The sequence below is a fragment of the Homarus americanus genome, unplaced genomic scaffold, assembly GCF_018991925.1.
Source record: "Homarus americanus isolate GMGI-L3 unplaced genomic scaffold, GMGI_Hamer_2.0 scaffold24694, whole genome shotgun sequence".
NCBI classification, from domain to species: domain Eukaryota; kingdom Metazoa; phylum Arthropoda; class Malacostraca; order Decapoda; family Nephropidae; genus Homarus; species Homarus americanus.
This window is the reverse complement of record NW_024732780.1, coordinates 6,740,477-6,757,492: the sequence shown is the minus strand read 5'-3', so window position 1 is coordinate 6,757,492 and position 17,016 is coordinate 6,740,477. Positions and strand designations below refer to the sequence as shown.

The following is a 17,016-nucleotide window of genomic DNA, read 5'->3' as shown; positions in this document are numbered from 1 at the left end:
GAGATTCAGCATTGGATCAGATGTGCATCTCAAGCCTTTGGCAGACTCCGTACCCGTGTCTTCAGCTGTAGGGACCTGCAATTATCTTCAAAGTTGCACATACATCGAAAGAAGTGGTCCTCCCCACCCTGCAATATGGCAGTGAGACATAGGTCACATGCAGGAGGCACCTCAAGGCATTTGAAAACTTTCACCAACGTAGTCTACGTTCCATCCTCAGAGTTCGCTGGGAAGACAAGAGAATAAATGCCAGTATTCTTGCTGATACCAACTGCAGGAGCATCGAGGCTATCATTACCCATGAACAACTACATTGGACTGGCCATGTTACTCGCATGAACGACAGGAGACTGCCAAAGCAGCTACGTTACAGTCACCTGACGAATGGTAAACGTAACTCTGGCGGGCAACTGAAAAGGTATAAGGATAGTCTTAAGACAAACCTGAAAAAGTGCCAAATCGACCCCTTCACCTGGGAGACAATCACTCCACGCCGTAACGCTTGGAGGAGCACCACACGAGAAGGTGTCAATACTTTCGTGTCAGCCCGACTGCATACTGAGGCAGACAAGCGCCAACGCCAGAAAGACACTGCCACCACCCCTCCCACACTAGATGTAGCCCTCCATATGTGCAACATCTGTGGACGACCATGCCGTCCCATATCGGCCTCTTTAGTCTCCTCAGTGCTCAGCACCAAAGGTGTCATCCCTAATGACTTATATAATTTTATCATAGCTGGATGATCGTCATACTCGATTCCGAGTGACAGCAAAGTAGTAGTAGTAGATTTTTTATCCCTTCCCAGGAGGATTACCATCACCGGTGTTTGAATTTTTTTCCTAAAATCATACCATTTTTCTCTGGATTAATGTGTGTTGAACTTATAGCTAACCAATCACAGTGCAGCATTATGGACGAGTTTATTTTAAGATTGGGGGACTAAAACTGCTGATTCACAGGTCCGAGAGGAAGAAAGTGTGCAAGGGATTGATGGCTGCTGGCAATTTCAAATGGCCACTTGAGGAATTTCTGACAACAAACATTTTTGGGTTTGGACGAATGTTTCTTGCTCGGAAAAGGTCCGGACTTATGGGGTCCTGACCCTCGGGGATTTACTGCATTTCCAGTACAATACTAAACTTACAGCCTTACAATCTACCCAAACGAACATCACTTTTACTGTCTCGAAATTTCTTCGGTTCTCAGATCTTTTTGGCTTTGGGAATTTGGGGTAAACAATTTTTGTCTTATATATTAGGATGTTATGTGGAGGTTATTCCTGAACCTCGTTTCTCCTCCTCTTTTCTCCTCCTTGTTTTATAATGAAAGTGTTTGGGTAAATATGAATCAGTTTATGAGATATTTTCAAGAAGATAACCTGGGATCTGCCTCCATGTATCATACTTTAGTTACATTCTCTGCTTTCAAAACTGTATATTGAAATAAACTTTACTATGTCTTTATTTTTATTTTATTTTTTACTTACAGAGTGAACAAAAATTCCTGCTATGTTGGAAATATGACAGCAATGTGGGTGATGCTTGGAAAATCCTCATGGCCAGATTGTCAGCTCAAAAGGTGGGTTCTCTAATAATCACCCATGAATTCTTGCATCTTTTTTTTTGTGTTTAAGAATATTAAGTTGCTATGTAGAGACTTTTTGATGAATTGGAAGGGTTGGTAGAATTACAAGTTGTCAATGGGTGTACAGTATAGTCAGTGATGGGCAGCAATACACTAATTTGTCTAAAGCTAGGATTCCATATACAGTATGCCTTTGTGTTAAATTGCCTTGGAAAATGGACACCCTTGTTTCCTGTTGTAGTTGCATAATCTGTCTATACAGCTGGAACAGGACAGGAAAAATGACTCCCAGCCCATTGAAGCTATGGCGCTATTTATATGAACTGGATGATTTGCTATTAATTATCCTGGTTTTTGTATAAGATCATTTGTACAAGTATTCCAAAAAACCCATTTATTGAGACCATGAATTTTCATTTTAGAACAAATGCGTCAAAAATGTATGGATATAGTAAAATAATATATACTTATTTACCTGATTAAAGACCACTTACGAGGTTTCTAAATGCATTACACTAATAGGTATTTTTGTTGGGATATATACTGAGTGAACTGATGTAACAGTTGCTAATTTTCTAAGAACACAGCAGATAAAGGCTGTATAAAATTAAGTTGTTTAGTTGGTCTCATTTCCCATTACTTATTTGTGAACTGTATAGCTATAGCAAGACCTAGTGACGTCACAGTGTGGGAGTCCCTCGTCCGTTTCCGTGCAGTTGCGTTTTCAATCGCTACATGGACCTATTGAAATGTACTGGAAGCGCATAACGCTAACGCATTCATGCCATACCAATGGAAACAACTACAGTATGTACATTTCAGTATGATCTTTTTGGGCGCTATCGCAACCGCGTGAATGGAATCCTAGCTTAAGGGGAGCGTCCAGTTGAAAATAAGACAAAAATCGGAAAATTACGAAAATATTCAGAAAAATTCCTGAGGAAAGCTGTTGCCTATGGATAAATGCTGACATATTTTTATTGTGTAATTCATAATATTTATGTAGCTATGCATGATTGCCCCCCTCCCCTTCATTTAGAGGGCCTTCTGTTTACATAGGACAAGCTGTAGTAAAGTATTTATAATAATATTTTGGTGTAAAGTCATACCAATCACTTGGTTAAAATCAGTATCTGGCACCTTTCTCAGCGAGCTAACCACAGAAGACCGTCGTCACAAGAGTCAGTGACCCATCAAACATGCGAGAGTGAGGTTTGCTCTCACGCCACCTTTATCGGCGTGTATCTCAGCATGAGTTTTTCTAATCTTCAAATCCCTAAGGCTCAGCCATTTAGGGGTCGATTCCAATAAAACAAAAACTAAGTACTGTAGTAGAATAACATACACAGTAAACCCTTGTTATTCGTGAGGGACAGGTGCCAAGGAATGGCGCAAACAGCATCTTATACTACCTTAGTGCACTACTGTACCAAACAACTGACCAGCCAGGGCAGCAGCACTCATCCCCTTCTTTAACTTATCTAATAATAAAACTTTCTTTGTCAGGGTCTTCACTGGCTTCTGCCTTTTACATTTCACTCCACTAGCATTGACACTAGGCAGTCTTTTAGGGGCCATTTCACACAGAAACACCTACGTTTTGAGAGTACAACACGAGATGCTGCGTGGGGTGACTCGTTGTGCTGCGGGAAAAAGCTTGTAAGCTAGCCTTCATAGCCACCTTCTTCTTACTGTAAATCATCAAAATCGAGAACCGCAAACCCGCGGATGGGAAGGCCCTACTGTACTGTGCCTGGCCCATTATATAGATTTTCTTTACACAGTGGTCCCTCGGTTAATGAACGGTTCGATTAACGAAATTTCGGTTAACGAATTAGCTCCCATAAGGATTTTCAGTTCGATTAATGAAATCCTTACGACAAACGCGTAGTGTTGTGCGCATCGGCTGATTGGCTAGTCCGCCAATACAGTAATTGGTTCTATGTTTACATTCGTTTCCAGTGAAGTAAATATCAAGAAAGTTGGTCTCTTGAATATTTCTGCATTTTTTATATTAAAATTATTGGTCATTCTGAAATTTAATTAACATATTGATAATATCCGGTGCAGAAATTATTATGAAACACGAAGAAGGCATTAGAACCAATGCACTCTGTAAAGAATATGGCATGTCATCATCGACTGCCTCTACTGTACAATCAGCTGTTTGATATGTAAACAAAGCTGCCGGTAATATGACATACACACCTCAAAGTAAGTTAAAATACAGTATTCTATTGTTTTTTATTTATTATTGTACTGTATACTGTACAGTACAGTACAGTACAGTACTGTATTTACCGGTAGTTTATATTTAATGTTTTGTTTATTCTATTACTAGTACAGGTTGACAATCCCTTATCCGAAATCCTTGGGACCAGATGCATTTCGGTTTTTGGAATTTTTCGGATTTCAGAATGGTTATTTATTTTTTTATTTTTTTTTTTGGGGGGGGTGGGGGATCAGCCTACCCGGGCACAAGTCACTGACCCACATTGGGGCCTGGGGGCTAAAATATAATAATAATAATAATAATAATTACAATAATAATAAAAATTCATAGGTCTAGGTCATGTTTCTCACTTTTGATCTTTTTTCATTCTTGTATTTATTATTATTATTATTATTATTTCATTATTACAGTATTATTGTTATTATTATTATTATTATTATTGTATTTTTCATTCTTATTTTATTTTTGTATTTTTTATTACAAATTTTATTTACTATGAATAATTATTATTATTACTTTATTATAATTATTATTTATTACCTGTATTATTATAATTATTATTACTATTACATTTTCACCTCCCAGTCCCTGATGTGGGGCAGTGACATGTGCCCGGGTGGGCTAATACCCATAAAAAAAAATTGCTCCACCAAATTTTCTTTTTTCGGTTTTCAGAGCTTTTCGGTTTTCGGAATTTCGGATAAAGGGTTGTCAACCTGTATATGGCTTTTCTTTGTATGCACTTTTTCTGTGAGTTGGAACCAATTACCCAATATCCCATTGAAATAATAGATTCGGTTAACGAATGACTCTGTGGAACGAATTGTGTTCGTTAACCGAGGGACCACTGTAATTGGCTTGATTTATTATTTGCTGATTTGCTTTTTAAATATTTAGAAAAAATGGTAAGTTGGGAAAAAAATTCATGCACCCAATACGAAAGCGATAATGAGAAATATCTATATGTTAAGTTGAAGAAGAGTAAATTACCTATATTCCACATGAGTTTCAACATAATCTAATGAGAAGTTATGGAGAAGTAGGATTTTTAAATTTGATAAGAATGTACGTAAGGAAAAAATCAGATACAGTGGGGTATGCTATAACGAATCTAATTTGTTCTAGAACCTCGTTCGTTATAGGATTAATCCATTCCAGGCCCCCAAATACAACCACTTAACACTGAAAAAATTCTGTGGAAAATGTAAAAAATACAGTACTTTATCTTACCTTAGTGTTGTTCAGCATGCAGGACAGGAGGCAGAGGAGGAGGGGGGAGGAGAGCATTATGTAGAAGAGGTGGAAGGAGAGGAGTCATCCTTCCTAGCCCTCTTTGGTGACTGTAGGGTCTTTTGTTACCTTTGTAAAGAAGGAATCCAGGGTTGGCTGCTTCAACCTTGATTTCTGGACCTTCCAAAAGTAGTTCATAACATGTCATTAAACACACTGATGGCCTTTTGCACAGAACCAACATCAGGATGATAATCCTCAGCAAGTTTGGACAGTTTGCTCCAGCAAAAGAACGCATCCTTGAGATCTTTGGCTGGAAAGATGCGGCTTTCCTCCTTGTCATCCTTGTCCTCCTCCTCCCCTGACTTCTCAGAAGTTAAGCTCCGCTTCAGTGTCTCGTTTTGTTCTTTGTGAAGCTCAAGCAGCTCCTCAGTGGACAATTCCTTACTGTGCTCTTCCATCAACTCCTCAACATCATCATCATCCACTTCCAGGCCCATGGAATTGCCCAGAGCCACAATTTCATGAACAACAGCCTCTTCTTCTAACTCTTTGAAGCCTTCAAAGTCTCTTTGAAGCACACATTCAGGCCACAATGGCCTCCAAGCAGCACAAAGACACTTCACAGTAACCTCTTTCCAGGCTGAGGAAATTAAAAATACAGCATCTGCTGTATTGAAGTGACTCTTCCAGAATTCCTTCAAGCTAACATCACTGGAAGAAGTGGACACAAAACATTTTCTAAACAGTGCCTTTGTGTACAGCTTCTTAAAGTTAGAAATTACCTGTTGATCCATGGGCTGGATGAGAGGTGTTGTGTTGGGTGGCAAGAAGTGCACAGTGATGAAGTTGAACTCCTCTGGCAATTCAACCATCAAATTAGGAGGGTGGGCTGGTGCATTGTCCATCACCAACAAAGCTTTCAGTGGAAGATTATTCTCCCTGAGGTATTCCCGAACACTGGGTCCAAACACCTCAATCACCCACTCAGAGAATAAATTCCTGGTCACCCAAGCCTTTGGGTTTGACCGCCACATAACACCAAGGCGGGTCTTCCTAATGTTTTTGAAAGCTCTGGGGTTTTCTGCATGGTACACAAGGAGTGGCTTTATTTTGCAGTCACCAGAAGCATTAGCACAAAGAAGGAGGGTAAGCCTGTCTTTCATTGGCTTATGGCCAGGGACAGAAGTTTCCTCCTTGGTAATGTATGTACGGTGAGGCATTTTTTTCCAAAAACGTCCAGTTTCATCACAGTTGAATACCTGCTGAGAAACAAAGCCTCCCTCTTTAATAACATTCAAAAAAATGTCATGGTGTTCCTTAGCTGCTTCCTTATCTGCACTAGCAGCATCACCATGTCTCACAACACTATGTAATTTATTTTTCCTTCTGAAACCAGTAAACCACCCCTTGGTACCCCTAAACACTGGCACATCACTATCACTTCCACTGGGAGTCTTGGCTTTAAGGTCCCCAAACAATTGTCTGGCCTTCTCACAAATTATAGCTTCACTAATGCTATCACCTGCCATTTCTTTCTCCTTTATCCACACGAAGAGTAAATTTTCCGTCTCCTCAATCACATTTCACCTTGCTTTGCTAAGTCTAGAGATTCCCTTAGCCACTTGCACAGTTTTCAACTCCTCTTTATTCTTTAAAATCGTACATATAGTCGATTTAGCCATCCCATACTCATCACTAAGTTTCGCAATGCTTGTTCCATCCTCACGTTTCTTTATGATTTCTTTCTTAGTTTCAAGAGTTATGAGCTTTCTCACTCGCTTTGGACTATTCATTGTCACAATTGTACACTTGTATAACAAAATATTTATAGAAATAACTCTATTTCCACATCAAAAGACAAAATTTCAACAATAACAGTAGTGCACTGGCTACACAATGAGACAAAGATGGCACCTGACGCTCTTGTTGTGGGTCGCTGTACAACAATATTCATGCGCCAGGTGAAATAGTCCGGTATTCATCCACGTTCGTTGTAGGAGTTGCGTTCGTTATAGCATTCTCAATTTTATAGGTAAAACCGTTCGTTATAGGAATATTTGTAGTAGGATCCGTTCGTTATAGCATACCCCACTGTACAATGAACCCTTGAAGATCCAGACTAAAAGGAGGACCTGTCCGAAAAGGCCGATTGTCCGAATCTTCCAGTGATTGTACTAAATGTATAAAAACGATAAATACCGTATATCACAGCCTATAAGACGGAATTTGAACCTTAAAAGAATCAGCCCAAAATTAGGGGTCGTCTTAAATACCAGGTATAAAATTCTTACCTCTTACATATTGTGGTTTAGCGTGTCAAGAGTGGCGATGGAGAACATCGTAAACCACTCACACGGTCCTACCACTAATTATTTTATACTGAAACTTACGGTTGGGAAGCTGGATTAAAAATAAGGTTACCAGTATATTAAAATTATACAAATGTATTACAAACCTGTCTAACATACTGTAAAATAACAACATACCCTGGTAATAAACGTAGCTATCATCACGCACCGCTGGCCATTTGCCAGTGATGAGACAAAAAAGGGAAAGTGTTTTTGTTTTTTTACATCTAGCGCTCGCTGTCACTATGTAACGGGCCGAGTACTCCTCAATTTATATCCTACCTAATCTGCCATCATTTGTTCTGGGCCGAGTTTCTTTACTTCATAATTTACTCTCCAGATATTCTTTTCTGTTATTATTCTTCAATTCTTTATTTATAAATGTATTTTATAATCCTGCTTACATTCTTATACAGTATAAGTAATTCTTTCCTTAGTTATGTATGTTCTTTAGATTAAACTTTCATGGTGTAGTTATTTAATAATTTCTAGGCTGTGTCTTTAGTTCCACAATTCTCATACATGTCTTATCTGTCTTTTCTTATACTTTCCAAGTCTTCCATTTCTTTTCATACACTGTATATTATATTTTCTAAATCTATATGTCCTTACCTTTCCGAAGTATTTACTCTGCTTTACTTATATTCTCATACATGGGTTAGTCTGGGGAACCATGTTATTCTTAGTACAACACTTATACTTACAAAGGGTACCTGCCACCACCCAACTTTTTAGTATATAACATAACTCATGGAAAGTTTTTGGGTAGTGTGGTAGATGTATAGGCACGTGAGTAAGTATTATTTTCTGGGAACCAATGTTTAGAAGGAGTAGAGTGGTGATACTCACAGATTACTAATTCAATATTTAATAACACAGTGAGTGGATAAGATGCATCTTAAATTCACTCAGACAAAACAGAACCGCAATTACTTATTAAGTCATCAAACACTTCAAGAACTTATTTCCTCATTAAACACCCCCAAGTACTTATTACTTCATTAGACAATTGTGGTATTATTCCTTTGACAAATGATATTCAGTAATTATATGTACAAGATATCACTGGACCCTCACGTCTTCCTTTTACAAGTAACCAATTACCTCTTCAATTCTTGGTAATAACATTATACTCTCAGGTTGTTGTTACAAGTTCATTACCGATAAATACATAACACACTGGACAACTCCACAATGATAGCAACATACAATACCTCCGGTTAGTTCGCAAGGAACAACATGGCACCTTGAACTCTCATTCAGTGGTTCAATACTTAACCTGGGATGACTATATTTCTGCTAGTCATCCCCAAGCATGGATATTAATACTGCTCCATACATATAACCAAGATCAGTAGATGGACCACGAATCCACGATCACAAGATGGAGTCAGTGGGCCAAAGTTGTTTACAGGCTCGCTCGCTAGCTCGGAGCGCCTGGCCTGGGAAGGGTTGACTCGTGGCGGTGGGCCGTGGCATCTGCCGAGGAATCTCGTCCTGGGATTCTAATCTTGCCACCTTAAAGACATCCTTCGAGAGCCATCTCACCCATAGGCTGCTCCCGAACCTCAGTCGTGTTGCTAACACACAATCAGCGTCCTGGAGACGTGGAGGAGAAATCACAGAGGGCGTGAATATTTAACTTCACTAAACAAACATACGTCTGGCAACGGTCCAGACGATATCTAAATCTTTACGTTACTCGACTTAATTGGCACAGAGGTTACTATGTTAAAACATGAACACTGATATTCACAAAATTGACTAAGTTAAACTGAATTAATATGGCTGCGTAGAACACACGTTAACATACCTGGAGACGTGGAGGAGAAATCACAGAGGGAGTGATTTTTCCTCGCGTGTCGGCATATATACGAGCCTGAGGGCATATCCCTACTAGAAAGACTAATTTTACTAACAATAGACCTTCTATTCAAAGTAGTCGCTGGACTCCTAGCTGTGACCGTCAGTGTCACAGATCAGGCTAATTTTCTACATCTATCTTTATTATCTAATCAGAGATTGAGTTTGTCAGGAAAGAGGTGAAATGGAGCTATATATGCACCAACAACTCTCCTCGCCTGACTGCAAACCACAGCCCAGGCCGAAACAGTCGTTAAGTCTTGGATATTTTTTAGTTTGACAGGAAAAGTTCAGGAGATTAATGACTTTCTTAAATAGACAACTGACATGAACTAAACTACAAACATCAGATTCTTTGATGTTTGGGCGTTAACACAATATTACTTCAGTAGAGATCAGAAACTCATGGATATCCCCACGGACGACATAAAATATGCCACTCTAGCTGGCAAACTCGACACTCACTTGACAAGTTTTACTAACAATAAGGACAGTTGAAGCTTTCAACACCACTCACAATGGATCTTGAATGTTCCAACTGTAAACAGACATATCTAGGTTGCTTTGCGAATTGCAACCACAGTTGCAATTTCAAATTCTGTCATTACTAGGGAATAATGAAGTCTCGGGTACATTCAAGATTGAGGGAAAACGGCAGACTCAGGCGTCCTGAAGCACTGAGAAAACGGACTCTTCAGATGGGGAACTTCACTAAGAAAGCATAGCTACATATTTTGTGGGCTATTGAGCGTAATATGAATCGGCTAATTTTACGTTAACTGACGTGTGTGACCGTGGTCATTACAACTACCCTACGTACTTTTAAGGGTCATTTTCCCGCTTGCTTTTGTGTCCGAGTTGGTCAATAATGCATTTCTTTACTGATCATAATACAGTAATACCCCGCTTTACGCGGTTCTGGTTTACGTGTTTCTACATTTACGCGGTACCCTGCCAGAACCGGAATTCCCACTTTACGCGGTGCATCTGCTCATATATGCGGGTGAAGTATAATTTTTTTATTTAGCTCATAAAATTCACACAAATTACCCGGCCTGAATATAATTTACATTGCTGGAATTCTTACAATATGATGATCATTTTGAATGTAAACATCATGGATTTTGCATTAGACATACAAATTTTAGATGTAATGCAAGAATTTTGTTTACACAGCAAATATGTTATCTTTTGTGCAAAATATATGACTTGTATATTCAAAATATTCCTGGTCTTGCATGGAATCCAGCAATGTCAATTATATTATCCTAACTTTAGTCTGAGGTATTATTTATTACTTAAAATGTAAATTTACTGTTTTAACCCAAACATTTCTCTGGTAGGGAGGGAAGGAGGGACCCAGCGAGCGTGGGAAGAGGGGGGGGAGCTGGAGGTGGGGTGTTTTGATTGACAGTTAGTGTCTGGGTGAAGTACAGTCACCCTTAACATACGAGGGGGTCGACCTCTAAACGGGTAATAGTTTCGTTAGGTTGAAAAATATTTACCAGTAACTACCAGTAAACAATGGAAACGACGCACCAATGCACCACCAGCTGTGAGTGTCGGTACAGTTGCCAGGGCAGATCTCTTGCGTCATCATAGCAAGCTCAAAGTAGCCAAATGCATAGTATGGTATGCACAGGATGATGTAAAACATAAAGTATTCATTTTTTAAAGTTTATTTATAGATACTGTACAAAAATTTTTGTTCATTACATTTGAAACATCAATCTTTGTTAATTAAATTTGAAACAAAAGAAAACTACGATTCCGTATTTTCATTAAAATATTACATCACAAGTATATTTTACCTTAACTGTGACTGAATTAATATATTCTCAGAAATAAATATGGAAATGTAATATTTTGGCTGAAATGACGTACATATTACAGTGGAAAGTGGGATAAAATCATGACGAAAACAACAGGGTTGGAAAAAATCATGATTTTTTTTTTCAAATAAAAAAAGTCGATTTATTTGATTTAAATTGGATTTTTTTTTATTTTTTTACTAATCGCATCAAAATAGTATTTTTAAACCATAAAAACGGTATTTTTCAACTAAAGCTTATTCAGGATAATAAACAGAAGATTGGCATTAAGATATTTATGCAGTAGATGTACCATTGGAATTTAACACAATAATATTCTTTTTGTAAAATAAAAGAAAACTGGTAACATATCTTACATTTGAGTGCACAAATCCAAACATAATAATGAAATTTAACATAAATGCTCTTATAGGATTACAGTGTTTCAAAAATTAATAACTTAACTTCTTCAAGTCAACAGAATAATATTCTCATTTTGTAAAAAAAGTAATACTGGTAACAAGTTTATTTTCTTACATTTGTAGGATTATAGTGTATTAAGAATTCCGGTAATAACTTCAAGTCAACACAATATTCTCATTCTGTAAACAACAAAAATAGTTCAAAACATTTATATTAGCTTAGTTGAACATTGAAATGATTATGTACTGTGACAAGCTTAGATGCCTTTTCCTGTCCTAGGCAATTTCTTACCTTTGAGTGTACAAATCCTTATGTGGAAAAAATTCTCTCAACCCCTGCTGATGATGCAACAGCTGTAAATAATTGCCTAGGAACATCCATTACATTTTCTGTCATATCATTGGCAAAATACTGCCACCAAGCAAGGGGTGAGAGAGATTTTACAACATCTTTACCAAAATAGACCTCTTTAAATGGTGCACTTCTTCCATGGAAGGACATTAATGTTGAAAGGGAATGTGGAAGAGATGTGCACACATACTGTTCTGCAATGTCTCGCTGCTCAGGAGATGTCTGCCCTGATACCTTGGATCTATCACATTAGCTTGAAAATGGATGGTGTCAATGCTACTTTGATTCTTTTTTCAAAATTATCCATATCCTTCTTATCTGTTAAATACTCCTTAATATCAGTTTTCAGTTTTACCCAGATTTCTACGGCATCACTTAATAGGGTACGTTCTCTCCGGACACAGTCCAATGCCACAGCAATAGGCTTAAGTCTCTCTAAATAGTCTTCTGCAGTTCTTTTTAATGCCTTATCATTAACTTTCCTTTCAATGTCTTCACTATTTTCTTTGCACACTTTGACAAGGGTCTCCCAGTTCTTTAAATAAGATTCAATAGAATCTGTCACTGTGTTCCATCGTGTGTCTGATGGCATTACTAGCATTGTTCCTCCTGCTCTTCTATACAAAGATCCTGGGATGTGATGATTTCTGAAGTACTTAATGATTTCAGTAATGTGCTCCTTAATGTTCTTGGTTTGCAGGTCTTGTGAAAGCAAATTTAACAGGTGTGCAGAGCAACCATATGTTATAATGGATTTATCTTGTCCGAATTCACTTCTCATTTTTGCCATATTAGCAGCATTATCTGTTACACAGCTTCTTACTGTGCATCCAAATTTGTCTTCACACTTTTTTGTAGCACATTCAGCTAATTTCAACAGATATTCAGCTGTGTCTTGATTCTGTGTCTATAGAGTCAACAAGATAAATAAGGTTGTCCGCTGTTAAAGTTATACATACTATAGGCTCATTATGGACATTACTCCATCCATCCATGGCCATGCAAACTGTTTTCCCACTAAATTCTTCTGAATAATTCTTAATCACTGAATCGTAGGCTTGATCCAAAAGAGACCCTCCAATTTGATGTCTATTAGGTGGAACATATCCTGGTCTTGGCATTTTAATCATCTCGATAAACTCTTCGTGCTCCACTGTTCGGAAGGGGGAATTTGTTGCATATATATAATTAGCAACTTGCTGTTCCAAAGTGACTTTTTCAGACTTAGTAGTTTTTATCACAAAACCAGTTATGCTTCTTTGTTCCATAGAACTATCCCTCGTATCTCTCTTAAATGTTGAGGGAGAAGGAGCATCTGATATATCTTTAACTAGAGATGATGATGATGAAGCTTTTGAAAGTGAGGTGCTTGGATGAGGTGATGAGAAAACAGTTATTAGTACAAAATTCATTTTGATTTAAGTCATGATTTTTTTACTCTGATTTAAATCATGTGATTTAAATCATAACAACCCTGGAAAACAATGACTTTCGCTTTCTTTTGTTTTTCAAAAGATGTTACCGTAATCGCTTTTCGAATGGTTTTCAGTTAAAAAACTGTTGTACTGTATTACAATAATTTTCTATCATATCATTAGCCTCATAATCCCACAGCTGAAAACCATTCGAAAAGTGATTACTGTAACATCTTTTGAACGAAAGAAAGCGAAAGTCATTGCTTTCGTCACAATTTTATCCCACTTTCCACTGTAATACGTACGTCATTTCAGCAAAAATATTACATTTCCAAATTCTCAGAAATAAATAGTAGTTTTGTTGAAAAGTAATGTACAGTATTTAATATTAAAATGCAAAAAGAGCTATAAAAACAATTAATACTGTACACCTGTAATGTACTGGCTGGCATCTCCACTCGTCCTTGCTCACGCCTCCAGCGTCACCACTCCTCCCCGCTCTATCCCTCCGCCTCCTCCACATCGTCACTACTGCCGACAACAAACACAAATGTTTTGTGAATAACTGCACCTCCACTTACTATGTACAGTACTGAACTGTATTGTGCTGTGCATTTTTACAAACAATAAACATGGCAAGAAAAGCTTTTAAAAAAGAGATAAAAATTTCACTTTACTGTACTGTACCTATCCTCGGCGACAGGACGGGGGTCATCGGGGTCGTTACTCAATTCCATAACGGGTGGTGAAGTGGGGGCGACGGTGGATTCAGCTGCTTCCTCACTGCCGCCAGTGATTGATGGTGTTAAATCTCTCCTTCGGCGATCAAAGAACATGGTGATGGGAGGTTGTCGTCTCTTTCTTTTCATTTCTTCCATGATGTTTTTGTATGGAGCAAAAACGTCATCCATCCCTCTCATGAATTTCAGGGCACACACCGTGGAGGGGTCCATACCATATGTAGATATATGAGACGAATATGGCTGTAATATGTAACTCTGTACTATTTACCATTATTGATTCAGGTCTCTGTATTATATGTATTATAATCATACTCCCTTTTGTCACCGAGTGTTAATTCAGGCTTTGGGCACATGCGCGCTGTACTCTCATGCGCAGATAGAGATACCCAGAGAGATTCCAAGACAGGACGCTGTTTACCCCTGTCTTAACTCCTTTTTGTGTTTGTCCCAGAAATAGAACTTACGGACTTGACATCAGTGTGTTTCCTTTACCCCTGATTGGAAGCATCACCTGAGTCTCCCACATGGCGCAGTGTTTAGCTGGGACATCACACTATTCAGAATTGGAGTGGACACAGAATCTCTCTCGGAGCCGCCATCTTGTCAACTTCCCTTGTCGAGTGGATCTCGGCGCGTACCTCAACACGATATTCCTGGATTTACAGTGCAGTGTTGTGAAGTGCTTTTTCAGTGTTGTGTGTGCCCTTTAGTGTCTTTAAAGTGTTTCCCCGTGTTCCTGCACTTTTTACAAAAGAGGGAAGCCTTTTTAAGACCTATGGGAGAGCTCAAGTTTTGACATCCACCCCCGTTCATGTCTCGACTGGCACTGCGTGAGCCAGCCCGCCCGCTAGCCAGCCCGCCCCGAGTACACGCACGGACGAACGCACACACACACACACACTGACGCTCGCAGATATCTTCCATTTAAAGACGATTGCTCTTCTGCTCACTTATTAATTACAGTAATTGTGAGAGAAATAAACCAGGCCATATGGAAGATCAGGAATTTATTGGGTTTTCTTCAGATACCCAACAAGCCCAACTTCAGACGGATGTCGGTGCAGTAAGTGGACTCCAAGTGGATCGGAAAGTGGATCAAGCGGCCCCACCCACCCTTAGCCCCCACTACACACGTCCGCAATCTGCCACAGGTGTCGACTTCCTTCATTTAATTCAGTTTTTGGAAGAAAACCGACGACAAGACGACATCAGGAGGCGACAGGAAGACGATGAACGAAGACGTGAAGAGAATCACAGACATCAACAAGAAAATGCCAGATTCAGTGCCATTATCGAGTTGTTGGCACCTGTTAACCTTCAAGCAGCTACTACACCTGCCTCTTCGTCCACAGGTGCACCTGCAGGGTCCTCTTCAACTTCTTTGCCCCCCCCACAGAAAGCACTCGCTCAGAGTCCACCGCCACTCCAAGCTGATGCCTCGTTCCAGGTATTCCGTGAATGGCGTCGGAGGTGGGACGATTATTCGATGATGGTCGATTTATCAAGGTTGCCTAGGGAGAAACAGCTGATCCAGATGAGGATGTGTCTCACCCTAGAGACGCAACGTATCCTGGAGCACACCCTGCAAATTCCCCACGACACAGACAAGACTGTGAAGGACGTCTTGGATGCTTTACAGACGCATATCAAGGGTCTCCGCAACGAAGCTCTCCGTAGGAGAGAACTTCTCAGTTGTAAGCAGCTGGAGGGTGAGTCGTTTGCCGATTTTTACGTACGACTCAGACGCATCGCTGAGGAGGTTGACGTTTGTCCTGGGAACTCGTCGACTTGTGAGGAAACACAGCTGAAGATGATTATCCTCATGGGCGTGCGGGACGAAGAGCTAATTCAGAAGCTTATCTCCCTCGACACTGCCTCTTCTCTACAGGATGTTGTCACCACCTGCCGCTCTTACGAAGCCACCAGAAGTGCGACTTCTGCCATTCGTGCTCCATCTAACCAGCTGTGTGCCATCTCCGCATATAAGAAGAACAAAGGACGTGACCGGACTTCAGCTTCACATCCGACTTCAGCTTCACATCCGACTTCAGCTTCACATCCGACTTCAGCTTCGCATCAATCTTCAGCATCACTTCAGACTTCGACGCCAAGTCATTCCTGCCAGTATTGTGCTCGTCGGCATGGTTCTGAATGCCCTGCCGCTGACAGCACCTGCAATAACTGTGGCCGTCGTGGTCATTGGGCTAGGACACTGAAGTGCCCTGCCAACAACGTTCAGTGCCGCTCCTGTAGCCGCATTGGGCACTTTGACAAATGCTGTCAGTCACAGAAGAAGAATAATACTACTTGCAAGTCTCAGGCGGCGAAGAACAAGCGCTGTCGTCGCGTGGAATCCTCTTCTTCCCCTGTCAGCAAGACACCTCAGCCCATCTGTGTTCACCTGTCATACGGCGACATTACTTCCCGTATCCAGATGCTTCCTGACACAGGTGCGGACGTCACAGTCATCGGCACAAGACACCTCGACATTCTGGGGATCCCTAGGAGCAGCTTGCAACCACCGTCAACTTCTACAACGCTCACCGCAGACGGTTCTACAATGGCACCTTCTCTGGGTACATTTCAGGCTACCCTCACCCTAGGTAAGCAGTCATGTTCTGCCAGGATTCAGGTCCACAAAGGTGTTCAGATGCCACTACTGTCTTATGGCCACTGTCAAGAGTTGGTCATAATATCTCCAGACTTCCCTAAGCCAATTCTGGAAATAAAACATGTCAACAGGTGCAAGGAGCTGCCCCTCCCACCCAATACGTCACCTTCTGCAGCCAGGGAGTTCTTCCTACTGCAATTCAAGGACGTGCTGGTTTCCAAGGAGGACCTCAAGACGGCTCCACTCAAGCCAATGGCTGGCTCCCCCATGAGAATTCACCTGAAGGATGACGCAGTACCTTTCGCCATCCACACACCGAGACAGATACCCTTCGCTTTCCAGAGCCAAGTTAAGAAGGAACTCGACTCTATGGTAGCCCAGGGGATCATTAAGCCTGC

The 17,016-nt window shown here is 40.1% G+C and overlaps 1 protein-coding gene across 1 annotated transcript in view; it reads left to right on the top strand.

Annotated features, from left to right (window-relative positions):
• The window catches only part of LOC121869004, a 53,536-nt gene that overhangs the window by 20,493 nt on the left and 16,027 nt on the right, over positions 1–17,016 (top strand). Inside the window, exon 3 of the mRNA XM_042370066.1 lies at positions 1,492–1,581. Within this exon, the coding sequence (XP_042226000.1) occupies positions 1,492–1,581 (90 nt within the window). The remainder of the gene's footprint in view (positions 1–1,491; positions 1,582–17,016) is intronic.